This window comes from Anopheles bellator, chromosome 2 (genome assembly GCF_943735745.2).
Source record: "Anopheles bellator chromosome 2, idAnoBellAS_SP24_06.2, whole genome shotgun sequence".
NCBI lineage: Eukaryota > Metazoa > Arthropoda > Insecta > Diptera > Culicidae > Anopheles > Anopheles bellator.
The window spans coordinates 34,668,949-34,693,681 of record NC_071286.1 but is presented as its reverse complement, the minus strand read 5'-3'; the positions used below and the strand labels follow the sequence as shown (position 1 = coordinate 34,693,681).

Sequence of the window (24,733 nt, the reverse complement as noted above, 5' to 3'; positions counted from 1 at the left end):
GGGCAGCGGAGGTGCCAAAGTAAGCAGTTGTTGATTGTGGTTGATTGTGTGCCGATTGGAAGACGCGCGATGGGTGACGCGATCAACTTTGGACCGGCGTGGTTGCGCAAGGTTGCGTTTGACTCCAACACCAATAGTAGCAACAACAGCAACCATCAAAACAATACCAGCGGCAGCCATAGCAACAGCAGCGGTCAGTCGATGAACAACAGTAGCAGCAGCAGCAGCAGTGGCGGTAGCGCCAGCATCAACACCAGTAACACCATCACCACCCTCGTCAACAACAGTGGCGGTGGTGGTGGTGTTGGGCTTCACCATCAGCAGCACCATTCGAACCACCAACATTCGCAGCACCATCATGGCCTATCGCATAGCGGCAGCGGTAGTGCTATCGGTGGTGGTGCTGCTGCTGGTGGGGGTGGTAACGGTGGCGGCGGAATGATCAACTCCACTTTGTCGTCCAGCGGTGCCGGTACTGCTGCTGCTAATAACGGTGCACCGACAACCCGATACGCGCTGGCCGAGTTCCGCTACGGGCGAGAAGAGATGTTGGCATTGTTTGACAGCAAAACGCTCAAAGGTCCGGAGATACTGGTCAACTACAAGCACTTGTACGTAGAGAAGGTGCAACCGCCCCTCGCCCTGACCCCCTGCCCGGAGGAGGAACTTGCCACGGAACCGGACTCAAGAGTAAGACACCGCACTTCGATCTGAGGTCCGTAGCCTCAGTCTTCAATTAATCTAACCCACTTCTTGTATCTTTTCCATTCTGTAGCGCATTTGGCAATCGCGAAGTATTTCGATGGGAATACCGAGTCGCGGTGGTGGACGCGGTGTCTCAGTTGATCGCGGCCGTGGCCGAGGACGTGGCGCCTACACAAGCTACACTCGTTCGACCTCATTCTACGATGATGAATCCAGGGGTGCAGGAAGAGTAAGTTTCAATAGTGGTCTTCGCTGCCACAGAAGGTCCCAGGATTTCATCGTTTTTTCTCACATTTACTTCTTGCTACAGGGGGAACGGCCATGGTTGGAGCGCAACGGTAGTGCTGGTGGAAGTGGCGCGTTGGGTGGTGGAGGTGGAATCGGTGACATCGAGTGGAACAGTTCGTCATCCAGCCCGAGGAAAGATTACGGCTCGCGGATCCGTTCCTCGGCCGGTGGTACCACGGAGAGCTGGCGCCGTTCGCGTACCGATGATGACAATACTAGCAACGGAATTGGTGGCGGTGGTGACTGGCGCTCCGGTGGCAGCGGCAGTCTTGCCAGTGGTCGTGACAAGTGGTCGCGTTCGACGAGCTGGCGCGACGAGGACAGTTCGTCCCACGGGTTGCTTGAGAGAAGTCTCAATAGCAGCAGTGAGCGAATGATCTCTGTACCGGCGTACAAATCCCGGCTATCGGGGGCCGGTCACGGTGGGAACGAGCTGCTGAACAGCAGTGCATCCGGTGGTCACTCGTCGGGACCGGATAAGCGTCGCCCGCACTATGACGCGGATGAGCTGCCCGAGTGGGCAACGGAAAATCCGTGCGATTTCGGTGGGAGCTTCGATGCAACCGGGGCGTTTCATGATTCCGATAATGACACTGAAGGAGCCAATACTGCTGGTGGTGGAGGGGGCCGGTTCGATGCATCTGACAGTGGAAGTAGCAGTGTCAAACCGGCATCACAAAAAACGAAGGATAGTGAACGATCGAAGCCGCCCGCGGAGAGGCGCCTCGGTGAAAGCGGCATGCTTGTTGGAAGTGGCACCGTCCGAGATGACGCGGCGACGAGCTCGACTTCCGCATCATCGTCGTTGTCATCAGCATCGGGCGCCAAGAGTTCCGGAGCCGAGTACGGTAATGACAAGGACCGAACAATTGACGATGAAGAAACGATGAATCACTCCGCGAACAAGGAGCTAGAGGGGCTGCAAAGTGACAATAATGGCAGCCAGACAGCGTTCACTCCAAGCTCGACTGTCAATAGTAAGACAGGTAGTAGTATGGAGCGCGAAAGCCGGGAAAAGGATAGCACTACGAAGAGAGATTCCCAAGATGAAAGACCTAGTGGTGTGGTGGCAACTTCGGAAGTTTCTTCTTCTGTCAAAGGCCGTTCTGCGTCGTGCGAATCGATCGAATCAGCTGTATCGGAACCCGTTGCTCTTAGCACTCCCGCGTGGGGCAAGACAAACGAACTACCTTCGGGTGCCAACGATGGTGGTAGCACTGTTACCGAAAGAGGAAACGGTGACAATGCATCGCAAGCCGCCGGCAAAAGTCAACCGGCATCGTTACCACTGTCAACGGAAAATGAACCGAAAAAGTCTCCCTCCAGCACGAGTGTTGATCGTATGCAGGAGGTAGCCGACGACATGGTGGCACAACTGATTATGGACGACGAGTTTCTGGTGACTGACGGTGATCCGTCTGTCAGTGGGCTGGGAGGGCCTTCGGCTGCATCCGCAGCGAGACACGCCGGGTTAGAAAAGTCGCCCGTTTTCGGAATGTCGTCTGTAAGTGGACAAGTGTCAGCAGCAGCAGCGATGGGTATGGCAGGTAGTGTTAGAGCTACCGGCGGTCTTCCTTTGAACATGGTCCTACCGAAGTCACCCATGCCCATGCAACCGATACTGAACCACAACGTTCATCGAGTGAATGCGCTCCTGATGTCGGATGTTAGCAGTCGAGTGCACGTTGGTGGTGGCAGTGGTGCTGGAGGGGCGGTTGCACCTGGGATATCGCAGTTACATCATCTGATGACAACGCCAGCACCGGGAACCGACGTCTGGTACTATCGCGATCCGCAGGGTAAGGTTCAGGGTCCATTTCCAGCTTCAGAAATGACCGAATGGTACCGAGCCGGATACTTTGACGATTCGCTCTCGGTGCGCCGAGCCTGCGACGAAGTGTACACTACGCTCGGCACGCTGGTAGCACTTTGTGGAGGGTCCATTCCGTTCCTTAACTCGATGACCATACCGCCGATCAAAACCAGTGGGGGCACTAACGGAACTTCCGGAATAAAGCAATCTTCTCAGCAACAACAAACTTCCCAGCAGCAACCAGGGCCTGGAACGCAAATCCAACCAAAAGCGGCGGGAGGTAACGTTTCCGGAGTAGTTCAACCGTCACCTGTGAACCAACAGCAACCTTCCATAGGTGGACCGCAGACGGGTCAGCCCCAGCCATCTGCGTTGCACACGTCTGGTCAAGGTGGTGTTTCTTCGGCGGCTGTTGGTGGTATGCCGGCACCACCAACAGAGCAAGAGTTGCAACAGATGAAACGGCTACATGTAATCCGACAACATAGTTTGTTGATACAGAAGTTGCACAACTCGGAGGGCTGGCACTTGTTGTCGCCGGAGCAACAGAACGCCATCATAACGCAACAAATGAACCAACTGGTGAGTGTCGACGGTATGTTGATGTCACCGTCATTGCCGGGTCATCAGCAGCAATCTTCGGTGGGACCATCGCCAGGTTCAAGCATTTTCAGTGGCGGCCCCAGCATACCACAACAGGCTGGTCAGGACGTGCTAGTCAATCTAAAGCTGCGGGATATTCCACCACATCCGCAGCAACAGCCGCAATCATCTCAACTGCCATTGCTGGAGCAGCTCCAGAAGTCCGGTAACCACCAGCATAACAACTTCTTGAAACTGCACATGCCAGAGTTTGTGCAACCCCAACAGGTGGCTGGTGCACGACCGATGATGAGTAAGTGTTGCGCGCAACTAGAGTTGCTACACGAAATGTGGAGTGCTAATGGTTTTTAACTTTTTTTTTTGCTGGGCAGATATACTGAATGCTGACTCTGCAGCTGCAGTCACGGGGGGCCACGACCCGCTTGGGCAGTTGATGCATGGTATCAATTTTAATCAGCAACCACCAGTACAAAACCTCGGCCCACTGGGCCCGCCCAATCTAATGATGAATCGCGGCGGCTTGGCCATGCACCAACAACCGACACCTCAATCACAACAGTCACACCCGGCGGGCAAACCGACGGTGGATAACGACCCGATTCAATCACTTTTCATGCAGCTCTCAATGAACAAGAATCAGCAACATCCACAGCTAACGCCACATCAACAACAGTCGTCGAAGGCAGCTGCAGAACTGATAACACCTTGGCTGCACACGACGGCAGGTCAACAACAATCTCAACCCCCGACCAGTGGTGGTGCCTCTGGTGGCGGTGGTGGAATGCCCGGCGTGATGCCCTGCAGCAGTGCTAGTGTTCCCGGAGCCGCTGGGCCTGCTTGGGGTGATTTGCCACCTCCGCCAACGAGTGCCTCATTTGCATCTTTAATGCAACAACAACAGTCGCAGTCTCATCTTCCTGTCGCTGGTCATCCGCTTCTGATGAACAGCGGTGGACCATCGAATGAACCACAGGCACCATCCGTGGCCTCGCTTTTCAAGCATCATCAGCAAGTCGAAAAGCAGCAGCAGCTTGAAAAGGAGCAACTGTTGCAGCATCAGCAACATTTTGTGCAACTGCAGCAACACCAACAGCAGCAACTGCAGTCTGAGAGTGAAGTTCTCGCTCAGCAGAAACAGCAACTGCAGCAACAGCCGCATCCTTCGCAGCACCTACAGGATCAGCATCAACTATTACATCAGCAGCAGCTGCAGCACCTCCAGCAGCAGCAACAGTTGCAGCAATTGCAACAACAGCAGCTACCACACCCAGAAGAGGAACGTTTCAATCAAAAACCTCAAACGAAAGAAGAACAAAAGAAGGAGCTGATGGGTGGACAGCAGCCGCCGCATGGCGGGAGTATCGGTAAGAAACAAAACAACAAGCAACTTAATCACGTCGATGTTGATGAAAAAGCAACTTCGGACTCGTCGTTAAGTGGACAGCAGCAGCCGACGCAGCCGAAAGCGAAAAAACCATCCAAAAGCAACAACCATACACACGGCGGCGGCAGTAGCAACAGCAATGGTCACAATAATTTGGTGAACGAAAATGAAACGGAATTCATCTGTGTGAAGAAAGAAATGGAAGAAAAGAAACGCTTGAAGGAGCTGAAGAAGCTGCAGCAAGAGGAACAGAAGCGAAAGCTAGTAGAAGAAAAAAAACGCCAAGAGGAACAGGATGCTCAAAAGAAGGCCAAACTGTTGGAATCGCAGCGGCGAGAGGCGATCAAAATTCAGGAACAACAACAGCAGCAACAACAACAACCATCTCATCAGCAGGTGGCACGTGCCGCTAGCAAGCCCGCTCCGTGGTCCGCAGCAGTGGCAGAGGTTGCCACCAGTGGTCTAAGTTTGGCTGAAATTCAGAAGGCCGAACGCGAGCGGCGCGCCCTGCTAGCACGCCAAGAACAAACCATGCGCGAACAACAAGAGCAGCAGCAGTTGCTCGTGTTACAGGCACAGCTCGACAGTAAGCTAAAATGGGATGCTCATCTTGTACCGGCAAACGTGAAGCCATTGGCGGAAATACAAGCGGAAGAAGCTGCGGCCGCTGAGCGTGCACGGGAGAAGAACTTCAACGTGTCGGGGCTGACGGTAGCAGCCATTACGGCCCAGCCGGCTAAGGTTGGCAAAAAAGATGAGACACTGACTTTGGGAACGGCGGTGTGGCAAGGCCAGAGTGGCAGTAGCTTGCTGTACTGGAACTCGGGCAAACCGTGGGGTGCCGAAGGAAGCAATGAGACGACTTCATCGTTCGCCACTGGCAACGCTATGAGCAACAACATAAGCTCCGGTGGTTTCTGGGAGGAACCGACACAGCCGACCCCTGCCGTTGCCGTTGGTAAGGGTGGAAATCATGCTCGTAAGACACAAACTCATGGCTCGACCACGAGTGTCGCTGCGCCTGGCAAACAACAGCAGCAGCAACAGCAGCAGCAGTTCCTGAGTAAAAGCAAGACCATGGGCAGCATTTCAACCCCCTCTACGTCGACAGTTAACGCAGCCAGGCAGCAGCAACAGAAACAACAGCAGTCCGGCGGCTTGGTCAAGGGAGGATCGTCGGCAGCGGGAGGGGTTGGTGGTGGTGCCAAAACCGGCAAGACTTCCAATGCATGGGGCAACGCAGCTGATCGTAAAGAGGATCGTAAAAATCAGAATGAGCAAAACAATGAGTTTACCAGCTGGTGTTCACGTGCGCTCAGCTCGCTGAATAGCAATGTCGACAGTAAGTGCTACTTATTTTGCCTTTGTTTTTGTTTTTTTTTCGAATCAACCTCACGAGCATCCTTTTCCGGTTCGTTTCGTTTGCTTTTTTCAGTTCCAACATTTGTTGGTTTTCTGCAGGACATCGAGTCACCGTACGAGGTTAAGGAATACATCCGTGTATACTTAGGTACGAAATAAAAATAGCTGTGAAACGTATCATCTTGAGTGGTTCCAGATTATTGATCCGTTTTGCTTTTGACCTTCCAGGTGAAACAAAAGAGTGTTCTGAATTCTCGAAGCAATTCCTCGAGCGACGCTCCAAGTACAAAAATCAGCAGCGCCAAAAGAATGCCCACATTGATGATATGTGCAAGCCAGCACCGGCTATAAATCCATCATCGAACGATTTCCAAGAAATCAAAGTGAGTACACAAATGGGCACCATTTGTCATGTCATGAAGAATGGTGCGGCAACGCAACCATACTGAACATGTTTTTAAACAACTTATGTCATTCTTGTCTTTTTTTCCCTACATCGTGCACAGGGTAAGGGTAAGAAAATTAAGAAAAATAAAATGACCAAGCTCGATAATCGAATTTTGGGCTTCTCCGTCACGGCGGCACCGGATCGACTGAACGTTGGCGATCGAGATTACGGCGACAATGCTTAAAGTAACAGTGAACAGTAGACGGGAGGCGAAAGCCGTAGCAAGGCAGACATTTTCAATGCGTTTAGGGAATCGATAATAAACGGAAACGAATTGCAACGAGGAAGGAACCACACAAATATGGTTAAAGTTAGATTGGCATTGGCGGCATGCTTTTAGGAACGACGCAAGATCAATGTGAAAAACAGGAAACGAGGGCAAATTGTGCATAAAAAACGTTAAACAATATCTCTGTACAAAGCTGTGTGTAGGCGGGGAATGTTGCGAATGATTTTTGCTCTGTTTCTGTTTCTCTTTTCTTTCGGAAGTGCAATGAAATGAAAGTAATGACGATGATCTTCTTTCATTGCCCAACAACGTTCGCAAGTAATGTTGTTCTTGTGTTTTTGGAGAAAGAGATAATGGCTGCGAGTTACGAACAATTGAAATTATGTAACACTGTTGTCGAGAACATCATTCGATCGCCACAGCAGTTGAGTTTTGTGACATTTGTTAAGGATTTGAAAGCTTATTCGCGGCACAAGTAGTACCAACACGAAACGAGAACAAACACGGAAAAATTCATCAATTGCAATCCGTTGTGATGTTTCGCCACAAAAAAAGGAACAAAGGACGAACGCGTGAGAATCAAGGAGGGTGGATTGATCTTAAAGTTGATCGTACAATTGTTAGACTATAAATATGCTTTGATTTTTAAAACTTACTTAATTTTTTTCCCCCAAAACCGTAGGGATTTACTGTTGAATGTTTCATTCAATTTGTGCGATTGAAAGTTTGGTTTTCTGTTATTTTCTGCTGAAATAATTTTCGTTTAAGCACATCTGCCTTGTCGTCTATTCGAATGTGCTCCACATTTGCTGATAAATTGTGTTGTTTACTCATAATAGAATTTCGGCGTTTCCATGGGTGAATGCTTTAAAAAATGCGCCGTTTGTTCCAACAAACTCGTAATGGAATAATGAATCTTTTCAGTCTAAGATTCCGCGCAAATGTGTGCAAAATTACGTCGTCCTGCGTTCTTGCAATCTGTGGGACAGTGTTAGGGGAAAATGTATATTACTGTTGCAACACTTTCTAAAAGAAAAACAACATGGTACACGGAACTAAAGCAGACGGTATTTCGGTTCCGCCGTTAATAACAATAATTGTTTAGCCAGAGCCTTCTAAAGGACCACCATGCCCAATGAAAAGCATCTTTAAAGTAAGAAACGGTAGGATACGTAAGAGGAATAACTCCGCCTAAGGTGGATGTTGTTCAGAAACATCGTAACTAATTTACATCCTTCGTGTTGCCGCAAGATATCGAATTGTGCCCTCGAAACCCTTAAGAAATCTTCCATCGTCAAACTCAGTGGAAGGTGCTGACTGTACCAGAATTTCAATGTGTGGCAAGTGTCGCGAATCCAAGAAGAATGACTGCATCAGCAACGTGTTGCAAGCGTTAGCGCTTTCAGAAAGATCAAACGCTGCATACGAGAGACTTAGCAAGTGACAACGTAGTTTACGTCGTTAATTTTATATGATTCGTAAGAAATGCAGGATAGAACCACAACATGCCGATCGTAAGTAAACGCCATGATCAATTGCAAGAAATAAAACACTGTTGGTACTAAAAGTGGTGTGAGTCGATGCGTTCGAAAGTAGTGACAAAGTGTTCGGCTTTTCTTGTGTTGATTGATTTCCGTATTTGCTTTGTTATAAATTTACTTTGAGAACCGTTTTTCTGATCGGATGGTCCAAATAAAGCACTTCGGTTATCGCAGAAAACAACGTTTTACCCTTACATTGTCCAAGCGTGCTTAGCATTGCCAATTATGAATGTTTTCCAACAAAGCACAAAACACATGGCACGCGACAGTTATCAGCCATAGGTGACGCTGGAAATAACTCCGAAAACGATTGCCAATGGCTGTAGAGTTAGGAATGAAAACAGTATCGGTTGGTCTGCGAGAAAGAAAGGCATAATCAGGTGAGCCGCGATCGATTGCGAACATACAAAGTTTCTGTATCAATAGAGTGAAGAGAACACTTTATCAATCTTATTCCTGAATTGTAAGTAAAATGAATAAAAAGACAGGGAAAAGATGATAACGTGCACGTAAAACCTAAATAACGACCGTTTCATATATGATGAAATACAGATACAGTTAGACGTTATGTATCCTAGAATACCAAGGGGGAGTTGACATTTTATTTTGGGGCCACCACTTGTTTGGTCTGTCGTTCGGTGCGGGACTTAACTTTTTGTGAAAATTTGAAATATAAATCAACAAACCAATAAAACAAAACTGACCGACAAATAATACATAAATAAAAACAAACCCAGTAAAAGAGATGAAAGAAGCTCCATGCTCAAAATCTTTAAAAGGAATAGACTAGGTGAGTTGATTCGATATTGTCACAATTCTTATGCGGCCAATTGGTTCATTTTCTGCTATCCAGTTCCAGAAGTAACGTTTAGTGAGAACGAAAGTTGCGGACAATGTTTCAAACGAATTGTTATTCGAAACGAAATAACCGATTAGTTTGTGTGGTAAGAATAACTTAATGTTAAACAGCGATGCCAAATTCCATCATTTACTCCCCCCGCTGTACGAATAGATGAGCGCTAGTGCATTATGTGCAACGAATAAATAAACATATTCGTTAAAAATTTTCAAATCCGTGACACCATGCAAATGTCATGTGCGTGTAGTCGGCCCTTTGAAACACACCAAACTCTGGTGTTGTCAGATCGTGTTGTCAAAAATTTTGCTTAAGCAGTTTGCACGAACTTTATTGTTCAGCTGCTCTCATATGTAACATCGTCGAATCGTGACCTGAAACTAACTTTGTTCGTGCAATCGCAGTTAAGCATGAAAGTGTGATTAGGTAAAGGTGCCACTGTTATCTGTACCGAATATCAGCACATAGTGGTTGACCCTTGACCCTAGTCGCTGTGCTCATATCGCGCTGCCACTCCCGTTGCCGCTTGTGTAGCATATCTTTACTAACCGACCGAAGGTAAAGGTGGCTCAACAATCTGTTTTTTGTGCTATCTGAACAACCTCTTCACGGACCGTGTGTAGCACCAAGTTTTGGGTCTTCAAAAGAGTAGCAAAAGTGATGATGCTGTGCTGCTAGAGCCGTGGTTTCAATTTGGTCTGGAATCTTTCCTGTTTTGCATCACTTGAGCACCAACATCTGAGCAGAATTGGAAAGCTGTCGACGCCAACAAATCCCAGCTTCATTAAGCTCTTGTGAAGACGGTGGCAGTGTTTTCAAATCGCAAGAGAAAAACGAAACGCGATTCTGGCTCATCGCAAGCCTCATCACGGCAGCTGAAAACATGACGTCTCACTGGGAGGACTTCTATGCCACCCATTTACCACCGAACTGTTTCGAGGATAACCGATCCCTGCTAAAGGAATTCTGCGACCGTCACTACAAACTGAAGAGTAACATCGTGCTTGTTACGGTAAATGATTATTGTCTTATTACTTTGTTGTATTTTACTTTTTATCTTGTTGCTTAAACCACCTTCAAAGGTTGACGTTGGTTTTTACTAATGGCGAGATGCGAAGGTGCTCTTTTTATCGGTTAGCATTCTGTCTCTTTGCCCAGTACTCATTTATCGATTAGGCGTTTGTGCTCAAAAATAACTCACAAAATTAAGTAAATTCTACGCTTTCACGAACACACGTTTCATACTGTGTTAAACAAAACATAAAAGTAACACGAACGACTCAATACGACTTTTGAAACTCATTCTGAGCGAAATTTCCATTCCTGAATTGACAAGCTAGGTGGCTAAATGAGCTCTTAAGAAGTATAGGTAAATAAACACACATAACATAATATCATTAGAATATTCTATTGCTTTCTGCCATAAAAGAGCCTGTTTGACTTAGTTATACTTCCGATAAAGGATATGATTGGCCTGAGCACGCTTTAGCAATGTGCTACCCTTCAACAGGTGGTGACGAGCCTCCCTCAAGCGATGGTCGATTTCTAGCAGTCACGACGGGGCGACTATTACGCCCCGTGTCCGTCGGACTCATTGCTTTTTCCAAAATATTTCGTTTTTCCCATTCCCCAATTAGCCGGGTGCTTTCCATAGTTCACTTTGTGCACACTTCGGCCGAAACACAAATCCGATATCCTGCAATGCGTTCATTCCATTTTGGTCTATTTCTTCCATGAATAAAACATACAAATCCGACGCCGATGGTCCTTTCGATGGCTGCGCAGTATGGAAGTACCAAAATGTACCAAACATCAATATAATCTTATTGAAACACCAATTGGTGCGCCCAAAGTGGGCAATGTGCAATATACATAAGTGATAAAAATAATGTTTATCGCTCTGTGCACGCATTACTTCTCGCACGCCACCAAGAAACGATTGCATTATTCGAAATAAAGTTTCTAGCAAGAGTTGGGCTTTCATCAATTCATTTGGATAGGATTCGTTCTGGTGGAGCACAACACATTCAACTGTACCTTTGTGTTATTCCCGAGTTCCCGAACTTCAATTTTTTGTTGAACACCATTTCATGTTTTCCATGCTACAGTTCTTGCAAGTCACAAGACAAAACCAATCAAACGGTAGATTTGTAGACGTCTTTCGAACTATGTTATTAGTGAACTATATAAAACAGATCGTAAATAAAAAAAAATTAAAACGTGAATATATCCTCCTTTAAAGACTAACTTCCGAACAGACGCCTTCTTTCGCTGTTGGAAGAAAGCATTGGTCGTTTATAGATTTAGTAACTCCGATTTCTTGAGTGATTATTTGGGAAGTGATCCTGTGAAATCTATTTCCTTTTTTCTCCTGCTTCCTCATATAGTGAGACCGGATTAGTCTGTACCACGGAAGGTAGACAAACAATAAAGGCGAAGTAGTTCTGTGGTACATAGGTCTGGGTAGGTTGTAATGTTCCGCGGTCCACTACTATGTAATTGAAAATTGCAAGTTAAAGGTACTCCAACCGATCTCCGAACCGAAAATGGCTTATCATAAGTCATTATAATTTTCTTCTGCGCTAATACCTAACTGTGTCTAAAAATATAATTCTAAACATACGGAAAACTTTTTTTTCTGAATTTTTGAATTTTTACCGTAAAATTTGTCGGAATTAATTGTGAAGGGGGACAGAAATTTTGTATCAGTTGAGCTGCAAACGAGCGTGAACATTTAAATTGGTATTTATTTTTTTCTCTTTTCTGCAGTCCGGTGGTACTACTGTTCCGCTGGAACATAACACAGTTCGATTCGTCGATAATTTCAGTGCAGGCAATCGAGGGTCAGCGTCTGCGGAGTATTTTCTCGAACATGGCTACGCTGTCATCTTCATGCACCGCACAAAATCTCTGGAGCCCTTTTCGCGTCACTTCACCGGCCAACAATTGCTCGACATGCTGGAATTACATGAGGAGGGTATGAGCACCACCATCACCGGTAAGCTTTTTTTCTGGTTCCTACTTTGTGATGCACATTAAATGACTTTGTTCTGTTCCATTACGCTGTCTAGCTCGAAAAAGGAAATGATGCAATAAAAGCGAGATTTCTCGTTTGCAAAAACAACAAATCTCAAGAAAACAGTACTCAACTTTCGCCATCCTTAATCTTTTCCTAGTTGTATGGTTTTGCCATACATTTTTGCCTTTGCTCTTATTAGTCAGGAGAATGATAAAGGTTATAGAGTTATCGGTTTTTGTTTGTATATGATACTACCAACGATGTGCAATATTTTATTGTTGATCTAACGCTGAGCACCTGAAAAAAAATAAAAAAATATCTCGTATTTATTAGATCTGCTTTAGAATACGAACCAACCATTGTCATAACCACAACCATGAATGTCATGACAATCTTCACATTTTTTCCATTACTTTTAGTTAAACCTGACTCAGTGGATGTTCTGGCACCGGTGCTCGACAAGTATAAGAATGCGCAAGAAACGCATCGGATGCTGTACATAACCTTCACCAGTGTTGTCGACTATATGTGGTTATTGCGTGCTGCCTGTGAGTCGCTGGCACCGTTTGAACGAAACGCGGTCCTGTTTCTAGCGGCAGCCGTATCAGACTTCTATGTACCGCAGGACGAAATGCCAACACACAAGATCCAGTCGGGGCATGGAGCTCCAACGATATCGCTACAGCTTGTACCGAAGATGCTGGCACCGCTTGTAAGCCTCTGGGTACCGCATGCGTATGTTGTGTCGTTCAAACTCGAAACCGACGAGGCTCTACTGATCGCCAAGTCGCGAGAAAGTCTTAATAAGTACAAACACAAACTCGTCATTGCGAACATACTGCAAACACGCAAAAACCGGGTTGTGTTTGTTACACCAAGCAGTAATTACGAGATTGTGCTTACCAAAGATCAGGCCCTGACTGGGTTGGAAATCGAGGAACCGATCGTTGCGGATGTTGTACGACGGCATCAGGATTATGCGCGCGAACCCGAGCAACAAACGCAATGACCCACGCGTTCAGGCAGACCGCCATCTAGCAGTGCGATGCAAGTCGACTGCCGTGTCACGCTGCCGCACTTCTGTAAAGTTCTAAATCCAGGAAGAAAGTTTTAAGTAAAGTGATTGTACATCCAAAATTGACTAAGAAAATTAAAGATCAGTTGCGAAATCACAGTATCATTCGAACTCTGAAAGTACGAGCAAAACTGTCGTTAAAGCTATCGGAAGGACATGATGTTGACTTTCACATCGTTTGTAAGACCTGGGCGGGTAAACATGATTTGCATTTCATTATTAGTTCTGTTATTGATCATTGTTTGCTTCCTTGTAGTGTCAAACATAAGGAAAGAAATAGATTGTAAAATGAACTATTAACTGGTTACACGGTGCTTGTAATAGAAAGATCGGGTATATGGAAAGCTAAACGCTTGGAAGGCAAAACACTTAACGATGAGCCTATTAGTTAGAAACATGCAAACATGTATCACCCATCGAAAACATTCCACCAACATGAGCTGGCTGGCACAGTTATATTATTACTGATGTATCACCTGTTGTTTACGTTCAATGTTCTGAATAACTGTAGTTACTCATTTCTACATTACTTGAGTTGCGTTGCATCAACTGCTACCGTGCGGCATATGGTTTGAAGATGATGTAAAGTCATAACTCATCGATCGATCGCTATCCGATCGATGAAAGAAGTGTTTCTTTGCTACTGTTAAACCACTTCAATGTTTAGACACTACAAAAAGAAAAGAACGATGTTAAACAAGGTGCGCAGTATGATGAAAACACCATAAAACGCTAGTGTCCTTCTTACATGAACAAAATGAATGTTGGCCACCAATTTATAACAGCAAAACGCAAACATTGTTTATCAACGGTAATCCTGGTAGCATGCACTGTATCAGTCCCTACGACTAGATTCCTTTGCCAAGAGTTCCTAACCATCGGTAATGTGGTTTTTTATGTTTTTTATAGTATCGTTCAAACATGAACAATGGGAAATTGTATTCGTAAATTCCGTCGTCATCCCACCAAATGTACGAAGTGCACGATTGTTACTTAAATAAGTCTTAAACAAGACTGAAATGGCGCTTAATGATAGATTCCTTCTTCTTTACGCTATCACACCTTGTTTCATACACGGTGGCAATTCTTTTGCCTTTAACGATGCGTAGTATTGTCTGGTTATGCTGTTCTCTATTGTCTACCGTTTGCGGTCAAACGATTAGCTTGATCGCTCCAATGAACGTTCCGTCACTACTACCCGTACACTGCTTGCAAGTTAACACTTCTAGGATGTACCAAAACTCGTCGATAAATGTGCAAGCTGTTGCGAGGTATATGACATTCGTAGGAAACTTAATGTGTCTCCTTATGAGTTTTTGAGCTTATCACTCAAGACTAGATAAAAACCAAAAACGGTTAACACCGATGTCCGTGGCCTGTTTCCAAACAAGGCCCTTCTTATAACACCTCTACCTTTTTAAGCTACCTTTAAACGTTATACAAACTCACGCCCTCAATCATGTACAAGTAAGTAACACTCAACAAGTGACAACTAAATCGAGCCAACCGAAGAAGGCGGAACAGCCGAGTAGCCGATGGTAGATGATCCTAACACTAGAGAGGCATGAGCTTCAACTGCACGCCTACTTAGATGAGCTAATGGAATGAAAACAGTATGCAGCATAACACCGAACGAATGGACGAAGGAAATTATATACATTTATATACATCAACAGCATATATACCCGACGGTATGAATAAAAAATAGCGTGCCTCCTTTTATAGCATGATAGACGAACGGAACAAGAAAGTTGTTGTTTAAAAACGATAAACTACCTACCATCACAATATTCCATTAGAGTTGGTGTTCAAAAATCAATACAAATGTTGGAACCTTATCTGACAGAGTAACGTAGTAACATTGTTTTCAGTGGTACGAATCTACACGATCAAACTTGCTAGGAAAAGATCATTGGCAAAGCTTTTGTGAAATGTTCCAATTACAGAAAACCACCTAAAAGAAAGCCAACGTAAAAAAGCTAAGCTAAACTTAAAATCAAATCCTCGTGACACTGATGTTGAAGATTACATACACAACTAACTTGCTTTTACATATCAATCAATTCCTTGAAATCAAAACAAACTCAATTGGCTTAGAATGACTAAGCCATTTTAAAGTATTTGACAAGTTTACTTGAATCACATGTTCTTAAATTCCTTGCCGTTTTAAAATACTGTCACTGATTCCGAACTCTGGATTAAATATCAATGACTAAGAAATGCACTGAACTTTCAAACCCCCTTGATTTACAATAATAGCAATATGCATTGGACACCGATATTGAATTACAGCCCAAAAAGGTAGTAGCATCTCCTAAGAAAAAGAAACAAGGAAATATCGACAAAGGAAAGGCTATATAGACAAAAGTATCAAAATTCTCCGTAAAACGTAAAGGGAAATTGTGCATGTAAGTAAAATATATTAAACATGAACAACTAGAACCTTCATGTCGGTGTTATGTAGTCTGTACATGGTGAATAACAATGATTCTCAAGCACAGTTATTTGTTTGAATTTAGGTAAACTCTTTGTTGTTAAAAGAATACGACACTGTTGTTATTTAAATAAAATTAATAAATGATTCCTCTGTTACCATTGCAAAATTAATTTACAAAGCTAAAACTACAAAGTCAAATGGAATAAAATCAGTGTGATGAATGCCAGTGGAAGACATGAATTTTATGTTGAAACATCACATAAATCATAGTAAAAAGAATACTTGTTTGTTTTCCAACAAACCGTCAATGCAGCTCTTCTATTTATCCTATGTTGCTGCGGAGCATATACTCATAAAACATACTAATTGCAATTAGTAAATGGAATTAGTGAAGTGTGTTTTAAAATGTGAACTGCATAGCAACCAATAGATTATGTGCGAAGCAGGCGCTGGCGTTGTATAAAGAATAAGTATTTGAAAGGTAATGTTGTAGATTGATTGAACGGATTGTGTAGTACTAGCTGTAGTACCCTGCATAAATTGTTCGTTATAAGGAGGGATGAAAATCAATGAATAAATACTATTGTGAACGCGATACAATGACCAGAGAGTCAGCGTAATAAAGAACCATACCTAGCCTAGTGGATTTAGAATGCTTACAGAAACAGGCGGTCCCTATACACCCGTAGCATAGAGAGCAAGTAATGCTTTTCTACTTTGAGTTTTGGGACTGGTAAAGGAAATCGAAAAAGATGTGCCACAAAAACAACTAACGATGTCTATGAATTGACTATTTTTTGTTCAGGCAATTACAGGATTTAAAAAAAACAACCAATCGACCAATATTACCAATAATGGCGGATATATGAGCAAAACAACAATATTACTCAACATTCGCAATCACATCAGTCATAGGAATCGTGCGCAATGTGTTTATCGGTTCGGCTATCCATTTTTTCTGTTGTGTTTTCTGATAGAAAGTGTTGTTTTCTAACTTTTCGGAAGGCCCCAAGGGGAAATGCAACATTCAGGGTACTACCAATGCCAAAGGGATACAAAGTCTCCAGACGCACTTTTAACGTGCGGATAATTTGAATGAATCGTGAAACACTGAAATACACTATTTTCATTTTTTTCAAACCTTCAATTGTTTTGTGCAGGTTGGTCGATCAGGTCATACCACCATGTATACAATTTCGTTCGCAGTTGATTAATATTGCTTACTAGGACAAAACGAGAACGGTTTGAACAAAAGGCGCATGAAACGATGGAACAACACGAAAAGTATTTGTTTATCAGTAATGGAATCGAAATGTATACATATTTAGCAGAAACGTATAGATATACTTATACATATGCAAACACTTTATATACATACACTTATTAAAGCCTATAATAAATTAACAATATTAATGAACAAGTAAGGTCATGATCGTGTTTGAATAGGCCTTATTTTTCTTACGTGCTACCTGCAATACTAGCTGCACAATATCAGAATTACTCTTACGTCATTTGATTAATTTGACTGGAGCTTTCTTTTTTTTTATTATTAGTTAAACGGACAGAGCCGTGTTGAGCAACAATTTATTGTTTGGTGATCGGAACTGACATCTTTAGAACGAACCGAAGAATCGGCAGTATTGGGAGCAACATTTGCAGACAGATAACCCTTACAGGCGACTGAGAAATTAATGCATATTTTTCCCTTATTACACCTTAGCGCGTATGTCCTGCGATTCCGTTTGGATCATCCTACGCGCGGCAATCGTGTTTGCTCGCAACCGGTTTTATCTCTCGCACTCTCACCGCGGTTTGTTCGGGTTTTGTTGGGCATGAGAGTAAACCGGTCTCGAAGTGCTTTGATCGGCTGATGCGTGGTCTGTCCAAAAGTTTGCGCGACATTTGAATTTCCGCGGACTACATATATTCCATTTTCGATTTCGATTTGTTTCCTTTAGCAGCAACTCATGGTGCACCACGACAGTCAGCACCCCCAAGCGCTCTTGCGTAGCGTGTAGAAACTCAGATGCCGCAGACATTTTTGAACAGACCACGTACTTTCATTCAACTTTTCCCACCATTGGTTGGCTCTCACAACCCGCTCTCGGTTAGGGATCGTCGTGGTTCTCACTAAACGTGGACACGATTCACGAACACACGAACTGAACTCCTCGTGGCGCGTAGACGTTCGGATGTTTGCAACCCGTTCGCAGTTCGTAGGCACTTTGCTTTTTACCGAAAACTCGCGTGCGTGCGTGCGTGCGTTATTTATACCTCCTGGTGGCCTTTCGCTGTGACAAGTTGCCGGCCACAATCAACTGCTGGCGAGCTTTCTTTTTTGGTGGCATCGCAATCGCGAGTCTGTTCCCTTTATCCCGCGGCATCCGTCCAGTTTGTGTTCATTCCGGCCGGAGTTCATTCGCAAAAAGTTTGTTACCTACGTTTGGGTTTGGTGTCCGTGTTTTAATCGTTTCCTTGTCCGATCCGCTGTTCACACCCATGCGCTGGTATCTAGAACAGGCATGTGGGAATGCTCTTTGATGATGTGGGTACGGTGGGGCAAATATATTTAAAAAGTGAAAATAAACAACCGATTGTGGTGACAGAGAGTTTCTGTTTTCGATTTAATCGGTTGTTAGTGGTTATCGTTAAGACGCGCTTTCGGCTGACACATCCGGCATCTCGTACTCACGAAACACAGTGCGTAACCTGACACTGCCTGGAAAAAGACTTGCCAAACATTCCCAGCCATCGTTTGATAAGGTAAGGTGTTATCAATCCTTGGGTGGATAATGAAAGTATGAATCTTGGACTTGTTCAGCCTTATTCCACACAGTCCAACAAACGTGATTAAATCGCACCGATGAATGAACGTAGACAACGACCGAGTTTGTTCTGGCAAGAGACAATAACAACAAAACGAGGAACGGACAACGAACCAAGTAATATGCTAAGTTAACACACCGAAATGAGGAGAACAGCCGGAACGAAGAAGAAAGCGCAAAACAAAACAGGTTTTCGTTGAACACACAGTTGTCAGGTGCGATGATATTTGTGTCCCGCGAGCCTGTGTGTGAGTGTGACAGTGCGAATGTATTGGTAAAGAGGAAGGGTTGCGGTCGAAAACCTGATCGCGTTGGCCGTGCTGTTGCTGTTGTTGCACTGTTTTTGTTTCTCACCATGCTACCAATCCGGAACGTTCGATCTTGGTGTGTTCTATTGCATGCTGCAAAACAACAATCGTTGAGCACTTCGAACACAAGCCAAAAGACGATCTTCATCTTAAACGTTGCTTTGGTTGGATTTTAGTCAACAACATATTTGTTCTGGTGCGTCTGAAATGATTTTATCCAATGACGGTGCCCAAGCAAACAATCGGTTGAAGATCGGTGATCATGAATAAGTGACCACGGCCCTTTGAGCATTGGCACATCGTTACTGGGGAATCGTCCGTTCATTTTCTTGAATCGATAGTAAAACTAATTACCTCACTTTCGAAGGTCCACAGCTGTTCTAGGATGTTTAAAAATGCCTGGTTCTAGTTACAATTGAGTTAAACGTTTCACCATTAGGTTTTCTGAATCCATCAATTGAAAGCATAAAACATCAGCATGTATGTTTTACGTAGGTCCGTGAAAAAAATATGTTCGTAGTTCTTCCACCAGCACGCCTCGCGCAAGAATACGCTATTCGCTGCAATCACATGTTTAGCCATGGCATTTTGGTAAACTGCTTTAACGTTTCTGCCAGTCAGCAGATGCGTTTGGAGTTAACGTTGACTGGATATGCTATCTTGGCGGTGGCGCTCGGTCTCGTGTTCGGCAATCTAAAAATAAGAAAGAAATTCTTGGAAGACGACCTACACGATGCAACGTCTGGTAGGCCGCTATGTTTGCTGTGTTTAGTGTTCGGTAGTGGTGTTGACCACAAGTTTGATGTCTCTGACTGTCGTGTTCATTGAGCTCAGCGAATGAGAGGATTGTTTTTCACCCTTGCAATGCGTGAGAAAGGTGGCGAAAGTTGCGGATTGAGAGAAATGTGCAACAATGTGCAACTTAATCGGTTGTCGCAGGGTATTCGACCTAAACTAAAATAGGTAGAACAGGCAAAAGTACACGTAACGGTGGTTGCCGAAACTTAGTTCGTGGTTTCGTTTGTTTGCACACCACTGTTGCGTGTCATTAAAACATGTCGATATCGCGACTCTCGCGGTCCGAAGTTTTTTATCCCTCTGCCATTCTCTCTCTCTCTATCGAGGTCTTTGTTTCACTCGCCGTTGACCAGTTAGTAAAAGATGGTCCAGTTTTAAGGACAGGAACAGTGGCTTCTATTTGGTGTGCTTCTTCATGCATTATTCTTCACCATCACGAAGACGATTGTATCAACTTGGCTTAATCAGTGTTGGCTTTCGTTATTCAGGATGGGAGATAAAATAAAGTATGAATCAATCAAATGAAAACAAATGCGTAAAGTGTACGCGAAACCTGCTCGTGTCTGTGACGTACCGTGTCTGTGACGTACCGTGTCAGTGATGATAGTAACTCGTTGCTGAAACCCTTGTTTTCATATTCTCATAACTAGAACTTAATTCCAGTAGCTGTTCGAATCGATTACTCGCTGCTGGATGTGCCCGAGAATTTTTTTTTTTAGTTCTATTGTCACCCCACCCAGAAACCGATATCAGTTCCTTTCCATGCATGATATGCATGCATGAGATGCATGATTAACAAAACCATATAACACAAAATAAAGTGGTTTGTTTATTTTTAGATATCGTATTGTCTAAAGTATTTATCCAGTTCGAAGTATAATGAGACTTGTTTCATGGATATAAATAGCTAAAAAATAACTGGTAGTTTTATAATAATACATACTATCGACCTGCTACAGCAAAACACGATGCAGAGCGCATCGTGCGATAAATGTGTGCTTTGTCTTCTCTTGCGATCTTGTTCTCGACCAACGTTTGTTTAGTTACCCTTACGAGCTCCTCGAAACCAGTCTGATCGTACACCGGTTTGCAGCATCTTTTTCTTCACGTACTACTAGTTGTAACGGGTTTCCCCGCATCGGTAAATCGTTAAAAGGAACACTTCTTATATCGAAGCCTCAGTTTTGGTCGTAATGCATTGATCTTTTTCTGTTTATGAACCTGTTCACTTTTCTTTGGATCAGTTTTACATAACACAATTAGTAGCAGCCAGAGTCTTTATTGACTAGGTTTCTGTAAAATATTCAATCAATTATAAAATGAATCTTAAAATGTGTTCTAGTTGTAAACGATTACGTCATTTTCATTAGAGAGCAACAAACAAGTGATGTATTAAACAATTTTACTAGAAGCAGATTTTACATCACCATTTCTAGGATGGTGAACTATTACTTTGCTAAGGACGATTGAATGATTATTTGGACACATTACTTTTCGGTTTAATTTTGGTCAATTGATAGCCATAGAAAATATAGTAGATCACTTGCCGGAAGCTGTGGGCTAACAATGCTTCTTGCTTCTGGCTTTCAACGAACCGCATGTTGCGAGGTGCTAGCGTACCGTTTTCTTGCGTAGCGATGATACACGAAGCGAGAAAACACGCTTCATTCTCATTCTTCACTGAACTTGTTTTATGTGTTCGTTATGGTTTTTATTTTTCTTTATTTCAACTTCATTCGTCTATACTGGATCACCTCCCTAAAGTAGATGAGCTTGTGTGAGTTGGAAATAAGCTCCCTGAGCATCACCAGCTTCTGCTTTATAGCATCATGTTTGCGACACGATTCCAATGATGGGTTCGAAAATTACGACTAAAACCGGAACGGCCAGAAGAAGATCAGGTAACAGATCCGTCCGCTCGAAAAACCTCGGTTTTAATGTCACTGAAGTAACGATAGTACGCAATTATTGCATAGCCTAGAAAGGAAAAGCAAATAACTAGCAAGTGCAACTAAAGCTGTACGTCGTTTTTATTCTTTTGTACAGAACTTTGCATGTATTACCATTTTAGGCATGTAACATGCTTTGTTATGTACATTTATGTACGCTTCCGAAGTACTGTTAATTAATCACATAGTTTCATTACATTGCAAAGGGACAGTGCCGGGGACAGAAAAGATCATAAACAATGCTTTTCGAGAGTACTGTAAAGCCAAACGGTTTCAGGTTGAATTTTATCTTTTGCAATGATTAAATAATTTTGATGTGAAATTAACACGAAAACTGATGCGCATCAGAATTGATTCACACCATTCCAGCGATCAGTGTGTGTTACTACAAAGCTTTTCGTTGTTGAAGGTAGTTGTGTTCGATAGAATAGATTGTTTTCATTGATTTTAATCTACAATGAAGCTGCGAAACTTATACTCGGATAAGCCTAAGTTTTCAAATAAACAATTATGTAAAGACCGGCGCACTCTAGAATTTTGGTACTTTCTAAAAGACTCGATTTTGTCTGTGCAAAAGAAGCATCTGATCTGTGTAAAGGTAAAGACATTATTTTTGTTTTTACTTGAACTTACGAACATAGTTGAACATTAAATTCTTGCACCGACCCAAGATGGATGCAACCCTAATTACAGGTTGCTTCCTTTTGTTAATTCGTATTCATGTACGAACTAGTTTGAGTGAGATGCGTTGTATTATTATGCGTGTCCAGTTTATCCATTTACCGTGCATTGACTTTATTGATGATCGATTGTATCCACCTGAACAAGTTTTCTTGTCTGCTATGGAAATATAGATACAGAAGAAAATTTACTGTCATGTTCTTGCTTTGAGTTATCGGCAGTTATTTAAAACCAATATTGAAAACTAACGGACCCGACAGACGGTGTTCAAACGTAAGCTTGCCTGATAGATGAATAATAATAGTCAAATGTTTAATAACTACTTTAATAATAACTTTAACTACCCATTATTTGATGTTTAAAACGTTAAACTTGATTCTGGAAATTGTAGACATTTAGTAAACACATTTACGAAATTGGTCGCTGTACGCTTGAAGAAAGCTGGGAAATATTAAAAACTTACTTCCAAAGTGGAAGGTCTTATTTGACCACCCTGTACAACATCAATTGGCAACTATGATTTTTAATTTTGACAAACATTAATAAAAGTTCAGCTGATTAATTAGTTAATTAGTCGAATAAAGTATGGAATTAAATGTAGCTAATCAAAGTATTATGCATAAGATTAAAGGATTAAAAAAATGTTGAATAAAAAAAACAATTGAAAATCTCGCCGTTACTAATGTTAAGCTGTCATCTCGAAAATATCTACTGCTTCCGATTTGACGTTTGACGTTTGTTTGAATGACGCAGTACGATCGAAATCGATCGAAAGTGGAACTAAAATTCAGACAAAACACTTAAATAAAACGAAACCTCCTGTCAAGCAATAATATTCATAAGACAATATTGGTTTATTTGGTTTGACTTCGCATTCGAAGCTTACTATTGTTCTGCTCAACACAGTAGACCTCGACAAACGAGTTTTACTTCAGTATTTTGACAGCTGTACCGCTGGTCGAAGCATTGTGTTTGCTGCAAAATCTGTATTCAATCATGGAGGACAGCGTTGTGCAAACGCAAAACAATGGCCGAAGAATTCCGAAGGGTGAACTCGTGCTGAAGAAGTACCGCATCGAGTTCAAGCTTGGATCTGGCACATTTGGCGACGTGTATCGTGCCGAGGATATCGCAACGGGTGTTAAAGTGGCCATTAAAATAGAGTCTAAAATCCCGGCGCCGGGACTGATTCTTCAAGAGTACAATCTGTATTTGGCGCTACAGGGCCAGCAAGGGATCGCCCAAGTGTATCTCTGCGAGACGGACGAGAATCGACAGGTGCAGGTGCTGATAATGGAACTGTTGGGGGACTCCTTGGATTCACTGTTGACGACATGCGGCAGACGCTTTTCGTTCCCTACCGCTTTGCAGCTGGGCATGCAAATGATCGACAGAATTGAACTGCTTCACAAGTACGGCTATGTGCATCGAGATATTAAGCCGCAAAACTTTGTGATGGGCTGCAACGAAAAGGCCCACATCGTTCACCTGATTGATTATGGATTGGCTAAGCCTTTTTGGGACTCATCCCGGAAACGGCACATCCCGGATAAATTTGTCGGTTCCTTCGTCGGCACTGTTCGCTATGCGTCGATTCATGCACACCAAGGACGAGAGTTGAGCCGTCGAGACGACCTCTTGTCACTCGGATACATGCTTGTGAAGTTCATCCTGGGATACCTACCATGGCAGAACATCAAAGCTTTTTCGAAGGTGGAGAAACTCAAAAAGGTTTACCAGAAAAAACTGTCTTCAACACCCGAAATTCTTTGCAAGAATCTGCCAACCGAGATTTTCAAGTACATGCACTATTGCTACAAGTTACGTTACACTACCACTCCCAACTACAATTTTCTGCGAAACAATTTTAAAGTTTTATTGAACCAATATCAGTCTCAGAATGGTGAGCATGACTTCGATTGGATTCAGGATCATGACTCGGAAACAAGCGACCAAACCAATAAGTCGTAGAAATGCTTCAATGTTGGATAATTCGTTAAGCCAAATCGTTGCGTACAACATTCGGATGTGGGATGGATCAGAAAAGTGAAGTCTCGTTGATCTAGAAGACAAACAGAAACGGTTTAAAAACATTTTTTTTATGAAGCGACATGAAATTTATCAACGGTTTAATGTGTATTTTGGTGCAGAACTTTGAGTTGAAATAAAATGTAAAAAAGCTATTGTAACAATATATGATCTTGTTCTTATTTCAAGTCTTTTTCCCAAAAAAGCGTAGCACAAAAGGCTTCAAAATGGACAATACATTACACGTATGCTATACACTTCGTAAAAATATGTATGTTACCGACATAATTTTGTTGTCGATTAACAGCTGTCAGTACTTATCAGTCAATTCAAACAATGAACTTTTTTTGTTGGACATCTAGGTTTATAGGTTTTCCTGCCTTC

The 24,733-nt window shown here is 43.3% G+C and overlaps 3 protein-coding genes across 3 annotated transcripts; all 3 read left to right on the top strand.

Annotated features, from left to right (window-relative positions):
• Nucleotides 1-8: 8 nt before the first annotated feature.
• On the top strand, nt 9-9,013 carry LOC131207438 (GIGYF family protein Gyf). Its single transcript, XM_058200050.1, has 8 exons — nt 9-368; nt 465-690; nt 776-934; nt 1,016-3,701; nt 3,781-6,135; nt 6,229-6,303; nt 6,384-6,538; nt 6,662-9,013. The coding sequence occupies exons 1-8, from the start codon at nt 70-72 to the stop codon at nt 6,785-6,787; spliced, it is 6,081 nt and encodes a 2,026-aa protein (XP_058056033.1). The 5' UTR covers nt 9-69; the 3' UTR covers nt 6,788-9,013.
• A 632-nt stretch (nt 9,014-9,645) lies between these two features.
• On the top strand, nt 9,646-17,145 carry LOC131212699 (phosphopantothenate--cysteine ligase). The gene is made up of 3 exons (XM_058206668.1): nt 9,646-10,241; nt 11,999-12,227; nt 12,668-17,145. Exons 1-3 carry the CDS (start codon nt 10,113-10,115, stop codon nt 13,255-13,257), a joined length of 948 nt encoding a protein of 315 aa, XP_058062651.1. The 5' UTR covers nt 9,646-10,112; the 3' UTR covers nt 13,258-17,145.
• Nucleotides 17,146-23,317: 6,172 nt separating this feature from the next.
• LOC131207437 (casein kinase I-like) lies at nt 23,318-24,292 on the top strand. The gene has a single exon (XM_058200049.1). It carries the CDS (start codon nt 23,318-23,320, stop codon nt 24,290-24,292), a length of 975 nt encoding a protein of 324 aa, XP_058056032.1.
• Nucleotides 24,293-24,733: the final 441 nt, after the last annotated feature.

Bases quoted from the DNA above. Each gene is read 5' to 3' on its own strand.
- LOC131207438 (XM_058200050.1), top strand. From the start codon at position 70: ATGGGTGACGCGATCAACTTTGGACCGGCGTGGTTGCGCAAGGTTGCG. The intron at 935-1,015 runs GTAAGTTTCAAT...TTCTTGCTACAG, and splicing joins AATCCAGGGGTGCAGGAAGA to GGGGAACGGCCATGGTTGGA. The intron at 6,136-6,228 runs GTAAGTGCTACT...TGCTTTTTTCAG, and splicing joins GCTGAATAGCAATGTCGACA to TTCCAACATTTGTTGGTTTT.
- LOC131212699 (XM_058206668.1), top strand. From the start codon at position 10,113: ATGACGTCTCACTGGGAGGACTTCTATGCCACCCATTTACCACCGAAC. The intron at 10,242-11,998 runs GTAAATGATTAT...TCTTTTCTGCAG, and splicing joins GTAACATCGTGCTTGTTACG to TCCGGTGGTACTACTGTTCC. The intron at 12,228-12,667 runs GTAAGCTTTTTT...CATTACTTTTAG, and splicing joins TATGAGCACCACCATCACCG to TTAAACCTGACTCAGTGGAT.
- LOC131207437 (XM_058200049.1), top strand. From the start codon at position 23,318: ATGGAGGACAGCGTTGTGCAAACGCAAAACAATGGCCGAAGAATTCCG.